The sequence below is a fragment of the Equus caballus genome, chromosome 10, assembly GCF_041296265.1.
Source record: "Equus caballus isolate H_3958 breed thoroughbred chromosome 10, TB-T2T, whole genome shotgun sequence".
Lineage (NCBI taxonomy): Eukaryota > Metazoa > Chordata > Mammalia > Perissodactyla > Equidae > Equus > Equus caballus.
This window is the reverse complement of record NC_091693.1, coordinates 78,837,258-78,858,478: the sequence shown is the minus strand read 5'-3', so window position 1 is coordinate 78,858,478 and position 21,221 is coordinate 78,837,258. Positions and strand designations below refer to the sequence as shown.

The window sequence follows — 21,221 nt, the reverse complement described above, 5'->3', positions numbered from 1 at the left end:
TGAACAAAGGTGAGTATAAAAAGTGGGCCAGAAAACCAGGATAATGCTTCTACCACTTTTGGAACCAGCCACACATTTAACTCTCTGGAGGAAAGAAAATAATAATAATAAGTTAACAAACAAACAGCTATAATACATAAAAACTGTTAAATGAAATTATCTGTGGCTAACAAAGACAAATGTTCAAAAACACAGAGAATCATGAAAAGGATGCACGCAAAGTCCAAAGCTGAAGACATTCATGTTTTCAAATCAAAAGAGCCTATGAAATTTTAAATTAGGTCCACACAGTCTAAGTGTGGACCTAAGATGAATATTTCAAGAACTTTTTAAAAAGTTATGTACAAAAGAATGAAGAACCCATTGATAAATTTCATATCAGTAACACTGCTTCCTAGAATGAAACTGAACAATTACTTCAGTGCTCTAAGGAAAAACAGTTCTCAACTTTGAATTCTGCATCGAGCAAAATTATTGCTCAAGAGTATAGATAAAATAAACCCAGGAAGTTGTGAGAAGAATATCAGAAAGAAAACACAGAGGATGGAAGAAAGCATGACTCTAACTCAGGACAGCAGAGCGGGGAAGACAGAAGTCTAGCAGTCTAGAGAGCGACCGATTTAGATAGGACAGCAGGATAGAGTACCAGGAGAGCAATCTCCAGGGAGAAGAGCATCTCAATAAAACAAAAAGATGCAGATAAAATCATGGTCAAATCTAAATGCCAACAGGAGAGCAACAGGTTTCCAAAATAACAACAGAATGAATACCAAGCAATAGTTTTAATGAGTAAGAATTGGAAGTATATTTAAAATACAGTTTTTTTAAAAAGGCCAGTTTTCTCTATTAAAAGAATAAAAGACAACCAGAAACTCCCGTGTGGGGTAGAGGGGACTATAAAAATAAGGGGGGCGGATTTCTCTCTATTAGACTATATATACACTCCGGAAGAACTATGAAGAGATTAGGACCAGCTAGAGAGGGGTAAGTAAAAGGACTTTATTTTACCACAAGTCAAATTTTACTTTTTGACTTTTTAAAAATATCTACATGACTTAATTTGACATTTTATTTTAGAAAAGAAACTAGTACATACACATATATATCACAACATGTCCCTTTTTCAAAATTTTTTCCAAAAATTATCGTATGATTTACAAACATGGATTTAGACTGTCAAAATATAATTACTTATATTTACCACATTCTATAAATCTTTAGTCACAGCCTAACGCCAAAATGTGAACACAAAGCATCTTCTTGTAGAATAAATGGCCCACATTTCCCCAAGGGAGCACATCCTTTTGAGAATAAATTGCATTCACCATGTTGCATTATTACATTTATTTTAGGACTACAGGCTAAATCCATAAAACTGTAATGATATTTTCTTTTCCCCTCCCAGGCTTATGGTAACAGACTTATTTTCACAACCACTCTAAGTCATTAGGAGCATTGTTAATTTACTACTATCTCAAGTCTCTTCATCTCTAATCTGCATTGATTTTCTGTCCTGAACACAGAAAGTGCACATTTTTAATGCTTTAGTGGCAATAAGTTTTCTTTTGGATATTTTTTTCTCCTAGAAAAATTGAATAAAAAAGGCAAAACAACTGCTTGAACTTAGATTAATGACTTCCTAGAAGTGACCATAAGGAATACATAAACTTTTAGGGAGTAACATTATTAGAATGAAAGAAGCATATGACCTGGAAATAGGACATAGGAAGTGCTTCTCATTTATTGTTGTTGGTACATTCTCTATGGGGACCTGACCTCCATGAACAATTAAAATTCAAATCATGGCCAATCTTCAGTAAATAGTAAATTCTAGAAATTTAGAGAAGTTCTCTTTTCCACACATATTGAGTATGTGACTATTCTACTCTGAGGTATCTATACATTTCTCAAACTGCCATATCATGTTTTTACAAAACAGGTCTTAGCGTTGTCTTTTGGTGTTCCAGTCACCATGCGGCCGCTAAGCCTTACCCAGGATGACATGGGAATCCTTGTCTTCAGTATGTGGGCTCATGGAAAGGCAAAATTAAGGAAGCCAAATGAGGCGATGCCTTATCAGAAACTGCTTCATTATTGTCTTTCTATTCTGTGCCCTCCCTCAACCGGGAGAAGAATGTGTGTCAATTTACAGCAACACTCATTGTCAAGTACATATAATACATTTTTTAAAAAGTAGTAAAATAACCCAGAGTGGGCTAAATTGAGAAACCGAAATTTAATACTATGTATTTTACTATGTAAACTAAAAGGAGTATTCAATTCTTTTCTTTACTATTTTTGAAGAATGGACAGGGTTATACACTGGTCCACCCTTATCCAAGGGGGATACATTCCAAGACCCCAGTGGATGCCTGAAACTGCAGATCGTACCCAACCCTACATATACTATGTTTTTTCCTATACACACATACCTATGATACCGGTTAATTTATAAACTAGGCACAGTAAGAGATCAACAACAATAATAATAAAATAGAACAAGTATAACAATATACTGTAATAAAAGTTACCATAGATCTTAGAAACCTCAGCAAACAATTATTTTTTCTTTCCTTATTAAGTCAAGAACTTTCACCTTCTCACTTAAGGAAAGCACTTTACAGCTGCTCTTTGGCATATCCAAATTGCTAGCATCACTACTCATGTGCTTTTGGGCCATTATTAAGTAAAATGAGGGTGACTTCAATACAACCACTGTGATACCGCGACAGTCTATCTGATAACCAACAGGCAGGTAGCGTGTACAGCCTGGAAACACTGCACTAAACGATGATTCATGTCCCAGGCAGGATGGATTGGGATGGTGTGAGAATTTATCACACTATTCAGTGCGGCACACAGTTGAAAACTAATGCATTGTTTATTTCTGGAATTTTCCATTTGATATTTTCAGACCTCGGTTGACTGAGAGTAACTGACACCATGGAAAGTGAAACTGAAGATAAGGAGGGACCACTGTAATAACATAGTCTAATCGTTTAATATCCTTGAAACACAAGGAATGAAGATTCATGAATATTGGCTTCTCTTTCTAATCATCACTGCCCTGCTTTGTCAAATTAGCTTTAACTACATTATTTTAATCTCTTGATTTTTCAGTAACAAAACAGAAAATCAATCTCTATCTTCCCCACTCATTCAATTTTAGATTAGTTATTGTAGTCTAAACTGATGTCATGGAAAACTCTGCAATAGGTGTGATAATATACGTACATACATATTTTTGGTACATAATATGGGTATTTTTTCAATTACATAGAAACAAATTCCTCCATCAGTTATTTGAAGCTCTTTATAAGTAACAAATGTGGAAAGAGATATTTTGTCATTAATTAATATAGAATAATGTATATTAGGTAAAAATTATATGACATATATGCATATATATGAACTACCATAATCAAAATGCTGATTAGTATCAGAAAATAAAAAACACCATTTTAATTCACTATTTCTGACAATTCTGTGGTATTGTTCTTACACAAGAATAAAATGTCCATCACCAAGGATTTTCTCTTCTTAATTCTTGAGACATGAGATCATTTCCTCATTAAATGTAGAGCTAAAAACGTAATCCTTGATACGGAAATGGCAGACCACAATTTAAAACCTAAATGCTTTTCAAATTGAGAATGCCATGGTAGATTTTTAATTTGCCAACAACTTACAAGTCCCGTTTTCATTTGTCAGTTAGATTGTGGCTCTCTGAAGTGAGCTCCTCACAGGCAGTTCAATGCCTTTGGTAGTAGCATGATTTTGGCACTCAGGAGGACCTGGGTCCACATCCTAACTCTGTGATTGCCTAGTCATTATGAGTTTGGACAAAAGTTTTGCGAAGTTACGACGAGATTTCCAGGATTTGTAGAGGAAGGTAATGTAGGCTCCTCTGTGGAGGGTAACAGAAATGGTAACAAACATAAAGAATCATGATTGTTAACAAATATTACTGTCCTCTTCTCTGTCTTCATGAAATTTGAGTAATGGATTTTTAGCTATTTTGAATGTGTTTCTAGTTTTGGGACTAGATTTCTTTGGTTAAGCCAGTGGGTCCAAACTCTGTAAGTTATTCTTTTTTCTTTCAAAATAACTGAGTTAAATAGAAAGAAATAAAGAAAGGGATGGAGGTTGGGAGGAAGGAAGAAAAGAGGAGGATAGGGAAGAAGGGAGGTGGGAGGAAAAAGGAATAAATCTTTTTGAGTGTTATGGCAACATGTCCTTTGGCAATATCACCAAGAAAATTGCTGTGTCTTTAGCATTTAGGAACCTACACACTCCTCAGATTATTTTAGACAATGTAAAGCAGTACAACTCATTAACAGTTGTTTGTCATTAACTAATAAACACTGGATATCCCAAATCACATTCTGCTTGCTGGTGTCTTTAGCCTAAATGAAGATGCACTGGCCAATTCCATTTACAATACAAGGTAATGCTTTCATGGAAGCCATTTTTATGTATTGATTTATAAATTATTCCACCCGAGTTAATCTGGCATTTCTTTGAGATTTGATGCTATCAAGAATTATAGAATATAGATGCTTTCTATGGATTCTGGCTTCAGATTTCCTTTGCTTGGAATTGAAATCATCAATTTCATTTTCCTTTAACATACTACATTCCTTGAAACGCCAGAGGCCCTCAAAGGGTACTAATGAGTTCTTGTTCTAATTAACAGTTTTCAATTTTTCTTCTTTGCTCTTATGAAAGAGAAGATTAGTAAAAGAAACAAAAGTCATTACCAATACTCTCTAAATTTTATTCATTGCTATCATTCTCAGTGTTGCAGAGGATGTCCATATACTTTTTTTTTTTGCATTTTTTAAATCAAAATGTCTCATCAATAATTCGAAACTCTTTACAACTAGCAAATGTGGAAAGGGACGCTTTTTCCTTAAACTCTATTTCAGGGCATCTGCCTTTTTGTTTTAGCAAAATTAGACCTAACAATAACAAGGCCTCACGTTTACACTTTTCAAGATGATATTTAAATTTTATGATTTTTAAAGCAATAGAAGTTATCACAAAGGGAAAGGGAGTTAATTTTAATAAGAGAAAAATAATAAACATCAAAATGAAAATTTATGACATTTAAAGGGTAAATATCTTTACTGTGTAATCCGTATATAAAAATTGTTGTGATAAACACTAAGACTCCAGGGAAAAAATGGGCAAAGAACACCTAAAGACAATCCCCCAGAAAGCAAATAAAAATGGTTAATAAACATATGAAAAAGTCCAACTCAGTAAAGAAATGCAATTCGAAACAAAAATGACATGTTTTCTCCTATCAGATTAGCAAATATGAGAACAGATAATACTCAGGATTCGCGAGGGTGCAATGAAATAGACTCTGCTGTGCATTGGTGGGAGGATAATTCAGTAGAATAATTTTGGATAGGTAATTGTCAATTATATACTAAGAGCTTTCAAATTGTTCATATTATTTAATTATACCTAGGTGTTTCTCCTAAGGAATGAAATCACAAATGAAGATGAGGGTATTTTTTATGGAGATGATTATAGGGAATTATTTATCATAAAAAATATGGGAACAATAATGTACAGTAATATATAACATCATAATTTACAACATAAATGTTATATATGTTATATAGCATAATATATACCCATAGTGTAAAAGGTTAAATGGACAATGGAATAGTCATATGAATTTCAAAATTGTTTGATATAACCTTAAATAAAGAAATTAAGACACATATTTGAGATATAGCACAATCAGATGTTTCATTTGCTCACACAGGAAGGAAATATGGAAAAATATTAATAATAATTTTAAGTTGTGAAATTATGAAATATGAGTAGCTTTCAGCATGTGAAATTGTCTCTATTTTGATACCAAATTTTTTATAATTCAAAAATATAAAATGATAAATGTAGAAATCATAAAGGCCTACATTTTTAGGGGAGAGGAAAATAAATTTCCTTGTTAATATCTATTTCTCCAGTGCAGAGAGCCCGTAGATATCCGTAGATATTTCTTAAGTGCCTCAATACATTATTGTTAGTTACAGCTTGCCCCCAATTATGCATTTTTCTGCTAAACTCAGATCCTTCATTGACCAGCATTTCTGTTATCTATGATTCCATTCAAGTTTCTTTTAATTGTAATTCCCTTTGCCATCCTTGGGCAAACTGAAAAATCTTAATTCCATTTTTATGGCAAATTCTCTATTTTCCTGAATCCACTTTCGACCTTCAACATGGCGTTACAGTCATTAGATATCATGAATTTCGTTATACAGAAATAGTTCATTAGGGAAAAATTACACAGAAATAGATAACTAGAATAGAAATTAGAACCAAAGCCTGAGTGATACTGTAACACAAACCTAAAACACACAATGTTGGTTTTGAGGCAAGTGAGGAGACTATCAGCGAAGACAGGAAGAACCATCAGGAAGTTGTTTTTGAGGACTGCAGAAAAGAGGATTCACGATAAATACTTTCAGAACAAGTAGCTTGACTATTGCCTGTTAATAATGCAAAGATAGAAAATATACCTATAAACTTGTGGATCTGGCTCAGGGGATTTCCAAGCAAACAGTTGACGGTGTTGTCGTCTTTTAGCCATACATAACATGATATTGTAAGAGAGAGATGAGCTGAAGAAGGGACAATTCAGTTTTCAAGCAGAATTTAGAGAACATATTTCCAGCTCAAGACTTTCTGAGTTGAAAAATAAGAGTCTCACATTTACAGATCTCCAGCCAGCAAAAGGTTTTCCAAGAAAGACATTGTCTCAAGGAAAAGATCAAATTCAGAATGCTGTCTGCAAGTCAACATCAAATCAAAGATGTAGCTCTAAGACACATTGTTAAGACCTCTGAAAGATTTCAGAGACTCAGCTCTACAAAACTTCTAACAATCTTAAATGTGTCCCAAGGCACCTTAACTCTTAAGTAATGCTAGAGGTAGCAGCCTGTCTTGAAAAGATTTGTGGGTGTGTCTTTCATCTAAAGTGATGGCAGTATAATTTAATACATAGAAATCCCACAAAATATTTTTGAGAAATAGCTTGGAATAACAGGGACAGAAAGAGTTCAACGAATAGCTTGGAAGACCTTGATCTATTTTAAATTGCCTGTCAGCCTATTGCTAGTCTGTACAGTTTAGTCTTATTTTCAAATGATAATAATAACAACAGGGAAAGAATATTATGGCGAACATTTATTTTGCACTTCTTAAACACTAAGCAGTGTGTTAAAGACATTTTATAGAATATCCCACTTCCACCTCAAAACTAACCTCCGACTACAAGAACTTCATCAGAAATGGAGATGACATATTTGTATGATGATACTCAGAAGGACATTATTTATAAGAATAAAATCATGGAGGAGCCTCAAAGTCTAGTGAAAGAAGAAAGTTGAGAATTTTTCATAAATAGTCTATAATCTTTCATATAATGGCTTATAGAACTTTCACATTTACAGCATCGCCAGCAGCAATGAATTCAAGCATATGAGTTAATCGAGTTATTACTTTCATTTTAAAGGTGGGAAAACTAAGGATTGGTGAGGTTATGCTGTCCAAAATCACAAAGAATTTGGTCGATGCAAGATTTCAATCCTGGTACTACAACTTTGGAAGACTCACTCCCAAAGCCTGTACTACCCTCCTATACTGGGTGAAATTAAAATTTATATAAGATAATGAACAACGCTATTATATCTTGTGCATTGAAAAACTTCACTCTGCAACAGAACCCATCTTACTTTTTACAAGATTTATGCATCTCCATACCCTCAGAGGTGACACACACTCACTTCTGAGCATGCGCCTGGAGGAGAAGACTATGGGCTTTTCCCTGATCCTTAGCCAGACAGTGGATCCCTTGGTTCCAGCACCCACCTTATTGCTTGTTTCAGTACCAATGAGCTTTATCTGGGTTCCAGATGACAGAGAAAACAGGTCATAGGAGGGCATCTTTTATGCGAAGGAGGCCCCGTGAAACCTCAGAAGGCCTGTTGGGTTTGTGTTGAATAAGGCAGAGCTTTTATTGCACTATCTTATACACATGCCTTGGCCACAAACTTGCTTTATAATTTTAAACAAATGCCTATGGACTTTTCCTTTGTCAAAAATAGAAGAAATAGAAAAAATGATGAAACTAAAAAAAAAAAAAACTACATTAATGAAGAACTATAGCTGAGATCTGAGGCACATACAAAAATAAAAAAATCCTAAATTATGGTTCCCATAGCAACTGCAACAGTCACATTTCACTTTATGATAAGTAAGTTTAACTTGAGTGGGAATGCAAAATACTTCCTCTGAGCCAAAAAGAGAATTATGGAGAACACAGAGACTGCGGGCCAGACTACTCTGGCTTTCAAGTAGGTTAAATATTAACCCAAATATATATTGATATTTTCACATCAATAGTATATGCTCATTTGTATTGATTTTATACTATCCTTATTCAATTTATAAAATATGATTATTTAAAATGGGAAAAATTCCCATTAAAATCCCTTAAATCAGAGACTATGACTTTATAATTTGAAAATAAAGGGGCACAGTTCTGCTTCTAATTACAAGAGAATATTTGCTGAAAGTACAATTTATGAAAATACAATCTGATTAAATTCACTGTCATGTGCTTTAAGCTCGACATTTTCAGTGACAGTAGATGTAACCTGAAAATATCAAAAGAAACACATGGTACTTTAAGGAGAGGATATACATATAATTTTTCAAGACACTGTGGTTTTCATATCTTTCTCTATTTCAACAAAATTTTTAAAAGGCAGGAAAGGTACTTACTCCTGTTATGTACCGAGGTCTATATTGAATTGTTCCAAATAAACCAAGAATGACGATAATAATATGTACAAAATTTGCCAGGATAGGTGCCCACTGATATCCAAGGAAGTCAAATATTTGCCTCTCCAGCACACAAACCTGGAACAGCAAAACAGGAGATACAGATGAGCATAGTGGTGAGAGAAAAAAAGGATCACATGGATGCATAATTAGCAATTACAACTGTGTTACCATATCTGGCACTTGTCTTTATATCTAACAGTGAGAATGACATTTTCAGGGATATTTCAAAGGAAGACTACGGAAGCTGTGGATCCATAGACGGATACAATCCTTTCAGAGAAGATTTTGTGGAGGCATCAAGCAGTATTCACAGGATGTCACTGTGTAGTCACAGGGTAAATTATATTGTCATATGCGCTGTCAAACACTTGAAGTCATCAACCAGCAAGTTCGGGAAGTCTACAAGAAGGGTCTGTTGTTAGGATCTGCTCAAATGTCCTTGTAGAAGTTGGGACTAGAGCAAAGGAGGTTGATGTAGAGGAAAAAGAATTCTTCAGCAAAGTCAAGAGACCCGGATTCTGGATATAGGCCTGTCCCTGAGCAGCTGTAGTGCCCCAGGCACATCATTTCCATTCTCCGAGGGTCTGATTCCTCATTTGTAAAATGCAGGACTTTGACTAGTATCTAGGGTCCTTCTAACCCTAATATCATAAGATTATATATCAAACATGACTTTTTGTCATAGCCGGTTACCTAAACTAACTAGGTCAAAGAAAGGCCCAGAAGGCAATTAAAACACAGAAAACAATAATAAAGCATCACTATTATACAAGCAAGGAACTGAAGTCATTTCAAATTATCCTACGTTCATCTGTGCTGACAACTTCACAATTAAGACATATGTAAAAATCTAAGCAGTGAGAGCAAAATACCAAAACCAATCAACCAACTAACTAAACAACCAACCAGACAACCCAAACCCGAGATTGGCCGGTAGTCCAGAAGTGCCACTTTATACTGAAAAATGAAACCTGGATAGCTGGCAAGTCTCTCATCAGATCTAACAACACTAAGGGGATAGTGTGTGTTAAACCCAGCTGTATTCTTCCTGCCTGTCCTCAGGTGGAATGATAATAAACTATCTGCTCAGAGTAAAACATTGTAAGAGGATCAGATGTTTTGCACAAAGATTCAACAATTTTTTTCAGCCAGATTTTAAATGAAAATGATTTTAAAACCCCTAAGTTACTAACATCATTATGCTTTAATGATATTTCTTGTCAGAAAGACATACTAACTCTTGAAACAGTGTGCTTTTAAATTAAATACCTGTAGCTCAGTTTGAAGATTTCTTGAATGAGCATTATCCCCACTGTACTTCTTTAGCTGAGCAGCACATTTTCCCATCAGGCATTGAAAGAGAAAATAAACTCATGACAACTGTTTGCATAACACCTCTGTTTCCTAAGACACACTGGGTACCATGGAGTAGCTTTAACAATAACAGTCCAGCCTCATCAAATCTTCATTTTCTCTTAATGTGGGCAGTGACTTTTAAAAAAGAGAGAATCTACTTCTGTTCTACTCTGCATATTCCAAAATCTACAATACCCACTAGAGTCCCAGAGTGGAATGCAATATTCCAATTGATAAATAAACAGATCGTCATTGAACTTGCGTTATGACCCCAGCCTCATAAACCTTAACCTGCCTTCTGTTGAAACATTCCTTCAACTGTTATCATGCAGTCAACACTTCATATAAAGGAGACCCATTTGTGATGTTAGGCAGTATCACATACGCCTTGTTTTTGAATCCATCAATGGTACCAAAAAGTAAGTGCTTGTTCTCAGAATAGCATCGCTAATCATCTATATAAAGCTCACTCCAACATAGAAACATCTTATCTTTATCCCATGAATAAACAGTAAGTAGGAATGGAAAACAGCAGCAAGACGACTCTAAACTCCATAAATTTTGAGCACCATAATTGTGGGAACGCAGCAGGGAAAAAGTATAGAGGATGAAGTGCATCCGTCAAACAGTGGGAAATCTCTCCATAAACACACCAATTATGGAAGAAAATAGCAGTAATGCTGTTAATTATAAAAAAATATATAGATGATAACATACTTTCTAAGTCTGCAGTGCTAAAATGAAGTTACATCACATGTATCAGCCTGTTTCATGACAGAACTAACAGTTCCATCAAACAGTACTTAGAAGCTCATGCAGACAATATGTTAATGTACAATCCTTCACTTAGCGTATTTCTGCTTTTTTTTTTTTTTTTACCTCTTTTTGATTGGCCCTATTAGCTGTATCACAGGTTCTGTAATTTAGAGCTAGGACTGAAGAATAGAAGATTTTCTGAAAAATTCAGTGAGTATAAACAGAATGATAATTTATAGAAGTAGTTACGATCCTTTCCTACGAATTCCTTCCAATAGGAAGTATATTAACTATGAAATTTCTGCAGGGTTGGAGAGAAGAGAATGAATATCTGTTAAAACACTTAACGATGTGCTGAGCATTCATACCATTCCCCAGTCATATATTATCTCATTGATTCTGCACAAAACCCAGGGAGGTAAGTACTATTGTCTTATTTTCAGATTAAGAAATCTAAGGTGTAGTATGGCTAAGTGATTCTCCTGAGATCTCAGAGGTGCCGAAACAGGAATTCAGGCCTCTGTGCAGAGCCCCTGCACTATGTCCCTACTTATGGACTTGAGTTACACCTGGTCCAAAAACAAAAGCTTTCACGGTTCATTCTGCAGGCCTATGCTGGTGAGAGGATATAGGTTACCTTTTACCTGCCTCATTTATTTATTTTGGAATGGTGTAGAGAATCTCTTTGATAATACTTGTCAGTTTACGACATTATATCAGCATTGGTCAAGGCAAGCTCTTTTTTATTTTGTTTTGTTTTATTTTCTTATTTGCCTCCTTCAACCCATGTTCTCAGTGTTACTCCCTTTTTGCTCATTGGACCCCCATAATGTATTTACTTTATGTCCTTTCAATCACCTGACATACAAACATATGTATATGGCCTTGAAAACCATACACTGCTGTTGTATGTCATTTTCACTAAAAATTCTTATGGTATGAGCTTCTTTCACTCTTATCTATTTTACTCTATATAAATTTTGGTTCTTTGTGTTTGGCTTCTGCACAGTGGCTAATTATAAATGCATAACTTGTTGCTTTCCATAAAGAATTCTATTTGCTTCTCTTACTATGTTTTATGAGGTATTTACTTTTTAACATAAACAGGGGCTAATCTTTATCAATTACTATTTCTGTGTCTATTGAGATAATCACTTTCTTTCCTTGTAGATCAATGTGATTGATTATATTGACAGGTTTTGCCATGTTCAATTGTGCTTTTTGTTTTCCCCCTGGGAAAATCTCTACTTGGAATATTATTTTTATCATAATTTCAGTTTGGGTTAAATAAAATTTTATTTAAGAGTTTTATATCTATAAACTGACCTATAAGTAAATTTTCTTTTTCTCTCTTGTCTGACTCTGTTTTGAAGGTTGCTCTGGCCTTAAAACATAAGGTGCAACATTTATTTAAACACTTAAACTTTGAAGAAACCATCCAGTCCCACTCACTTTCCCCAAAAGAAACTTGCGTCAACCCGGGGAAGCAGTGTTAAGTGCATAGCTCTTCAGGAAAATATTATCAGGAAAATAAGACGCCAGCATATAGGCAAATATCTGTCACATACACGCATATGTAAATTCTTTTCACATCATTTTATCTACATAAATGGGATTGTAATGTAGATATGGCTTTTCACCTTGCACTTCTCACTTAGCACATCCTGCATTTATAGATCTACCTCATTATATCCTAATAAAAAATTCCATTTTAACAGATATTTAATTTGTTTCCAATTTTGGCTATAACACACATAAGTGTGTTAAACCACTTTGTATATAGTGTTGACATATCCATAGGCTAAACCCCACAAAGTGGAATTCTGGGTCAAATTCTGTTTGCAAAATCCCAAATACTATAACAAGTGTTAATTATTCTTTGATATCTATGTTCGTACTGGTAAAACACCAAAATTACCCTTCTCTTTTGCGTTATAGTAAATGTGAATTCTAATAGTTATTGTTCATCTAGTAGAGTATGCTTAAGCTAAAGATGTTTTCAAATACCTTTCTGATAATTACCATTAGGTAAAGTTTATCTTACTTTCGATGACAACAAATTTCATAAAGAACTCCTGTGAAATTTCCAAGATAAATAAATTTATTGACTTTCAAACTGGAAGAGACTCAATCCATACTCTTCAATCTACACCCGAGAAATCTGAGCCCAATTAAGTTAATAATTTGTGAAACTAAATTTGACCTCTTAATAGGAGAGTATTCAGTCTGAAACACATTTGCTTCAAGTGTTTGCATGGCAAGTGGGAATCCTACATGGGTTTCCTAGGTAGCCATTGCCATTTAACTTTATTAACAAGGAAGTCACATGTACATAAACACATTAAAATACTTTTTAATAAAAAGCCAAAATGGCATGTTTACAGCTAGTTGTTTTCGACTGGTGGAACCCAGAATAGATTTCTTTGAGACATTGCGTTTTGCAAATAAAAACTAAGATTTCTTAGTCTTAAATTTTCCTCCCAAATATTACTATAATTTTATATGCTTAAAATTTAGCTTGTGAGTTATTACAAATAATACAAAATAAAACTTTTATATGGCCTTTGAGAGGAAAAAAATAGGCTTTCTATTCTATCATGGTGGAACATGGGTTCCTTGATTAAAAAAATAAAATGAGTGTGTTATTAAAGGCTAGCAACAACCAAATTAAGTTTCTAGTGCTAACCTATAAATTGAAATTGAACTTATCAATGGGCACCCCCTGTCCTCCTCCTGTACTTTCCACTCTCTCCTTCAGAAACCTGAGCTTCCAGATTGTCTCAACTCTCAAGTCTCTGCGGAAAGATGTAAGATAGACTTAGATTTGGACGCTAGTCGAGTGGAATGCTCCCATCCAAAGTCCATTTGCCTCGTCCAAGTGGACTTCAGGGAAATGACAAATCTCGCCAAAAGTAATAAAATATACACTGTGGGGTTCCAGGAATCAATAAAGAAATGATTTGCATTTTAGTTGTTTGTAGGCGAAGATAACTTACCTGACAACTAAAATTAGCTTTGTTATACATGAAAAGTAGGAAATACAAAGGAAAATCAAGATGAAAATTGAAATGGGCATAACAGTTCCCAGAATGGGTCTGAAATTCTTATTTCTTCTGTAGGGACCATGAAAATTTAGATAAACTTCCAGGCAGACCTACAGTATGGCCACCTGTTTGTCAGAATTTTGTCAATAGAAATTGCTGCTGACCTTTTTCCCCACATTCCAGTCAAGCATGGTCAATTTCTTGTTCCCAGTTGTACGCACTCTTTGTTTCCTGTTCCATAAGGAACTTAATACTGCAGGAGAGAAGGAAACAGTTCTGGTCCTGTCTCCTTGATCCATTCAAGGACTCTGCTCCTTCAGCGAGATGTTCTTGCCCTGAGATCTTGCCTTGGACTCAGGTTTCTCCCCTGCCCGACTCCCAGGTGCAGTATTTTCTGTTTCTTGGTTGTCTGCTCACTTTGGTAAAGCTGCTAATTCTTATGTGTGTGTTTATTCTGCCCCTTTGCTGGATCTTACCATGCTAGATCTCATCCACAGTCTGGTTACTACTCCTCTCTGCAGTCTCCTAGCATGGACTGTAATCTTGAGCATACTCTGGACCTGTCTGCTCCAGAATCAGTAAAGATACACCCTGTTGATTTCTCTTACTTTTAAGCCAATCTTCAGGAAAGCTGTAAAGACTTTAGAGGTATTTTGGGCTTTTACAATATTGCTGAGGTGCTGATGTGTTTATGATACTGTCTAAAATATGATGATATCACAAAGTAAAATTCTCTATAAATAGGATTGATGATGTTCCCCCTTAAGATTCTCTGTGTTGTTCATAGTGGACAAAATAATTGAGAACATACATGCCAGCTTTTAAACATTATATGCAGGAGATATACTAGAGATAAATTTCTTCATCTCACCAAGAGACTGATTCATACATGAAATGAAGAGAATAAACTCGAAGTAGGGTCTGCAATGATTATACACGGAAGATATGGAGGAAACCAAGCACAAGCACACAACCAAGGATTTTCTATCTCCTTCCACATAACTGCTTTTCTTTAAAAGCAAAACAAAGAAATAAACCACAATAACAAACAACAAAAACACCACCAAAAAGAGATTTGGCCCTAATGGCTCTGATTATAACAGAAGTCAACACGTCATCGTGATTCAGAACTCAAGTTTTGGAATTAGAAAATCATGTTTGATTCTAACACACCATGTGACCATAGTAGGTCACCTAATCTCTATGAATCTCATTTTCTTCCTCTATACAATGAGGATATTGTGGTACATAGCTCCTAAGATTTTTGTGAAGATTAATGCATTAATGTACATGGAGTATTTGTTTAAATGCCTAGGTTGCATCCTAAGATGGCTGCCGTTATTGATTCATATTTCAACAATGCATAACAAGTTTGGACACCGGTATTTTAGAACAAATATTATTCTATATTTATACCTTTGTCAGCATATTTCATTTAATGATGATTGAATGTTTCTTATTCTACAGGTCACAAATGCAAATAATAACATGGCAGACATAGATAACCTCAATTATTCAGAGGGGGTCTTTCTTAACGAATGTTTTGCTGTCTGATTTAACACCTCATGTGTCTAACCTATCCTAGTACTATTGTAAAAGAACAGAATTCAAACATCATTATTTCCTCTGTGAATTTCCTTCACTCTTTACACCTTTCAAATGTGACAAAAATCAACATTTATTTGAAAAACTCTGTCTCCATATATATAAGCACAGTAAAGATTTTCAAGAAAATACTAGAGAACATTTGGTATAAAGTCAAAGGAACTAAATAAAAACAAGTATTTGCATTTCTTACAAAAGTACATTTTCTTACTAGCTACATTACTGCAACAGCGTACATGGTATTTCTTAACAGATCTTTATTGAAATGAGGTCAGTCACATATTTCTGAGGTTGAATTTAATGGAGTTATGTAATTGACCCACATAATAGAGTATTTTAAGACATTTCCCACTATTTTGTGTAATAATTCCACTTATATATAACTCTAAATATGCCAGCTAATATTATAGTTGTTGTGATAACAGAATCATTTATTATTCTCACAGCTGTTCATTCTGCAGAGCAATTTATAACCATTTCATAGTTAATACTCATGCTATCAAAAGACAAGTTGATGACTAGCATATTATACTAGATTTAAGAAATAGAAAATAGCCTTCTAAAAAAGTAGCACAATAAGTTAACACTAGAGCAAAAATAAAAATGTTTTTTGACTGTTGTTGAACTGAACTTACCCAGTCATACGATTTTTTGACATGTTGTGCTTATGCCAAATTGTGTGTGTGTGTGTGTGTAATCACTAAATGTTATTTGATTTTTAGTAGTGGGGATTTAAAAAATTTTTACTTATCTCTTTATTATACACAAATCTGTGCCCTCTGACTGAATAGACAGTGAGTCTGGATTCTGATATAATAATAATTAAGAATTGATTGAGTGCTTATTATATCCCAGGCACTATGATAAGCACTTTAAAATGTTACTTAAGCTAATGCTTACTTTTAAATCACACATTCTACAAGGATTATCTGTCGCTTCCTTTACTGGACAGATGAGGAAATTGATGCCATGACCAAGATCATGACTGTAGAGCTGGGATCAAACGCTAGTATTCTAACTTCAATGTCCATATTTGCAACCACAAACAATTCACACCTAAACATACTAGGACCTTATGGTGTTTTTTCAAAAGTTTTAAGGGCATTATTTCTACTTTATTACCAAATATTTCCTTAATTCAATAAGCAAGTAAACAAACAGGTCATTGGTCTCAGCACAAGATAAAAGATCAAAAAGATACACTAACTATTTTTATATATAGCTGTATGGTTTGAAAAGTCACAATCATTACAATAACCCATTAAAATAATCATTATTATTGCTATTACTCTATTACTACAAATTGTGCAATTCACTCTACAGACAAGTTTACAGTTAGGACAGAGCTTTTTTGAAAATAAAATAAACTGAAAGTTTATGCTATTGATGCAGTTAATAGACTAACAATCCAGCAAAGTCACAACAAAATGACATTTATCAGTTGTGCCGCGAAATAGTTTCATACCTTAGTAGGCAAACTTTCATTTGTTTAAAGTCTCCCTGTACTCGTCTGAAATGAGCTAAAAAGATCACAGTCCAGGTCCTCTTGGTAGATGGATCACTGTTTTGATTTTTCCACAGAGTCTCTAATTTTACTCAGTGGAAATCTAACTTTCCAGAAGAATCAGAACACATCAAAATGACAGCTGTTTTGGGCAGTTTTCACGGCTCACTCAAGGCACATGACAGGCATGAGCTAGGAAGTTTAATGTGTCCATTTGACCTTGAATTTCCAGTATCCCCATAACCAAGTCTTAACTGATTCGAGGTCAACTCAATACACAAATAGGTTAAGTATTCATAACACAGGAAGAAAATGTTTAATGTTGAGAAGACTGTGGCTATGGATTTTTTTTTTTTTTGAGGAAGATTAACCCTGAGCTAACATCCTCAGCCAATCCTCCTCCTTCTGCTGAGAAATACTGGCCCTGAGGCAACATCCATGCCAATCTTCCTCTATTTTATATGTGGGGCACCACCATAGCATGGCTTGAGCAGTGCACAGAACCGTGCCCAGGATCTGAACCGGCAAACGCTGGGCCACCAAAGTGGAGCACGAGAACATAACCACTATGCCAGCCCCAGCCATGCATGACTTTTAAACCAGGCATTCTACAAGCACTGATAATATATTGTAAGTATTGAGCAATGCAAAGCACTGTCTGAGGCTGTAGTGAGGTGCGGGATTGGGAAGAAGTGATGACATGAATCAGACAATTTTCACATTGAGAGAATCAGTCCTACACTATGAGATATGCTAATATCTGAAATCGTTCTTAGGGCAGAAATTCTCAAAACTCTCAAGGGGGCCCAGGTGTAGTTGTTCAAATGACATGCCTGCTGTGGATCTATATATTTGGCTCTGATCCATTTCCAAACCTCCAACTGCTCACGCAGCAAGTGTTACACAAAAAACATCATGATGTGGCTAATATTACCAATATACAGAAAAGCAGATGAGGGTGAGCTGACTATATTTTAATAAGGGACTCTAGGAATTGGGTAGAATAAACTGCTTAAGTTCATCAGCAGCAGTATCTACTTGTTCAGTACTGATTTTTTATTCATCGAGAGCTCAGTAAAAGCCAAAAAACAAAAATAGCTTGCAATATTCTTATTTTCATGTATCATATGGTATTGCTTTCTCATAGAAAATGGCTTTTCTCTAGAGAAAACTCTATTGCTATTTTTTAACAGCACAATCATATTAAACATATTAAAGCTGCCATCTGGAGAATTTGAAATTTGTCAACTAGGTAAAAATGCAGATTTTTTTTTCTGAAAAACTGACAAAGAGTCCAAAAACATTCCTCATATATCATTATCAGAGAAGCAGTGTCTAGGCAGTTTTCAGTGTGGATCTTAATAAATACGGTGTATCTCGATATAGATATTTATTTTGTGAATTCAAAGCAAGGTAAAATGTCACTCCAATCCTCCTGGCCTCCCCTCATCTAAGGCAGTGAATTAATAACGTCATTACCATGGTTGATGTTCCCTGTTTAGCAGACACTGTATATTTAACAGGATTGAAGGTGGAAGCATGCCCAGAAGTGGGTGCACAGTGTCCTGCACTCTGGGGTCTTTCCTGTCGCCTTCCCCCCCATCTCCTCTTCCCCTCCTTGCATGAAGGCCCCAGAGGAGATGTCAGGGCACTGTCTCTTTGACTACAGTAAGGCAGCCATATGGAAGATGTCAATCAAACCTCTCAAACTCTAAGTTACATCTCTTTCATAAAATTCAGTTTCATAAGTACAGGAGATGGAATGACAGCCTCACTTACTGTGACTGCTAACGGCCAATCAAGAGTTGAAATGAAAGCAGAAATGTTATCAAGACTACTACCATGTACTGGCAGTCACTGTGGCAGTAGGTTTTATCAGAAATTGCAACTAAGAATACTAGAGAATACCATTTCAGATGGCTACAGGAACATTTTAGAATTTGTCATGAGGTATGCTATTTCTGGCATGGTGAATACCATGTGGTCTGTGCCCTTTCATGTAACCATATTATTGAATTCAACACAGATATGGAGATGTTCTGAAAAGAGGCAGTCATAATATTTGTTTTCCTGTTGACAGAAGATGTCTGTGTCTGTCCGTGGGTGAATGTAATAAGAGATGATATTTCTCTATCAGCTTTAGGAGTTTTACCAGAGACTACATTAATGTAGCATAGATAACTGGTACAGGCTCAAAACGATAAATTCTGTCAAGCTACGAAATGTATTTCATACCTTAAACTTGAAAATTCAAAGCATTACAAGCACTCTTATATCACACACATGGTTTCTCTGTGTGCACGCACACATATTTTATATACTACTATTACTATTTATAGTGCAATTTAAGCATTTTACAGATAGCTTATTAATGAAGTAGGCAATATTATTATCCCCATTTTATTTTATTTTATTTTTTCTCCCCAAATTCCCCCAGTACATAGTTGTATATTTTAGTTGTGGGTCCTTCTAGTTGTGGCATGTGGGACGCCGCCTTAGCGTGGCCTGACGAGCAGTGCCATGTCTGCCCCCAGGACCTGAACCGGGGAAACCCTGGGCCACCGAAGCGGAGTGTGCGAACTTAACCACTCGGCCACAGGGCCAGCCCCTCATCTTCTTTTTAAAGATTAGAAAACTGAAGCAAGAGAGAGATTAATTTGCTCAAGGTTATATGACTGTTTATAGATAAAAATGATTTGTCAAGAATCCAAGTTTTGAACCAAATTATATCACATCTCAGGTGATATTAAAATATGTATACATACATAATACATATATATATAGAATATATGTGTATATATGTTGTACTAATGTCATTATAGATACAAATGTATACATACATACTTAGTTATACTTTGTTTCAAGAACGATTTTTTCTCCTTAGTTTCATTAACTCATCAAACATTTTCTTTGCAGTAGATTCATTGATATAAAGTTGATGAAACCACACAAAACATCACCTGATACAAATTTTTAAGTAATGGAATTTTTCCCACTTTATGTAGCCCTTAGTATGGTACCCACATTGCTGCAAGGTTATCAGTCTTCTATCTCCCAATGACATGCAGTTTCATGCCACTGGCAATGTGGAAAAAACTAGATAATACCTCTGAAGTGATGCTATTATCTGGAGAGAAATTTAGGACGCTAAATATGTTTCAGTGGTCCATTTTACTTATGAGCTGTCCCAAACACAGAACTACTTACAAATGTGAATATTCTACTGATGTCTTGAGTTCAACATCAAGCAGTAGAAGTTCCGTAAAACTTGCTCATAAGCAGTAGGCTTCCCAGACTACTCTCATATGCTCTTGCTCTGTTAGTTGAATTGCACGCTTATGTAGAGTAAGTCTACATGTATCTGTTCCCATCACTTGAAGTATATATTTTATACACTGCTTGCTGTAAACACAAACTCAAACCTGGTCACGTCACTTGTACTTGTAACATGTATCACTACATAATTCAATTATTACATATGCAATTAACTTATGAGTGCAAAAATATAATTTTTTAAAAAATAAAATCTAAGTTTAACATATTGGAAAGACTATATAAAGGGACAAAAGTGAGTTTCTAAACGATAGTCGGAAAAACAATGATAAAAATCTAAAAGGACTCTTTTTCCAAATGATTTTAAAGTCCTTAAGTTCTTATTACACTGTAAAGAAATCAACACATAAAAATCCACAGACAATAAATTATGGATTTTTTAATGAAAAAAAGGAAAATGTCAAACTCCAGCCACTGATTCCACGCACAAAGAAGAGTCCTTAGTCCTAGATCAAAAGAAGAGTCTTTTACAGTTTGAGTTAAAGTAAAATGTGTCAAGTATTACTTCTATAATTCACTGCTTTAAAAAAATATTTTGGATTAATTGGCCCAATGTCTAAAGACAGAACTGTATCATTTTTCTGGACCCAACACATTTCTGCAATTCTACATATAAAATAAGTAACATATCCACTGCATTACACCATAATCTAGAGGATTCAAATGATTCTGTAGATCCTAATTCACGACAGTGTTCAGGAAAGATAAACTCTGACCAACATCTCATACCCTGGAGCAAATAGAAGCCAGAA

General features: G+C 34.9%; 1 protein-coding gene across 7 annotated transcripts in view; it reads right to left on the bottom strand.

Moving 5' to 3' along the window:
- Positions 1 to 21,221, bottom strand: part of NKAIN2 (sodium/potassium transporting ATPase interacting 2) — a 921,761-nt gene that overhangs the window by 484,552 nt on the left and 415,988 nt on the right. For 4 of the 7 annotated variants that reach the window (XR_011422192.1, XR_001379336.3, XM_001504216.7 and 1 more), the window contains exon 2: positions 8,809 to 8,946. The exons of 1 other annotated variant lie outside the window; for it this stretch is intronic. Coding sequence is in view for 3 of the 6 variants with exons in the window: in XM_001504216.7 (XP_001504266.1) it covers positions 8,809 to 8,946 (138 nt within the window). In the remaining 3 variants the exon portion in view is untranslated. Of the gene's footprint in view, positions 1 to 8,808; positions 8,947 to 10,140; positions 10,234 to 21,221 lie in introns of those variants that run through there. 2 more of the 7 variants (XR_011422191.1, XM_070223735.1) reach the window with 1 other exon arrangement.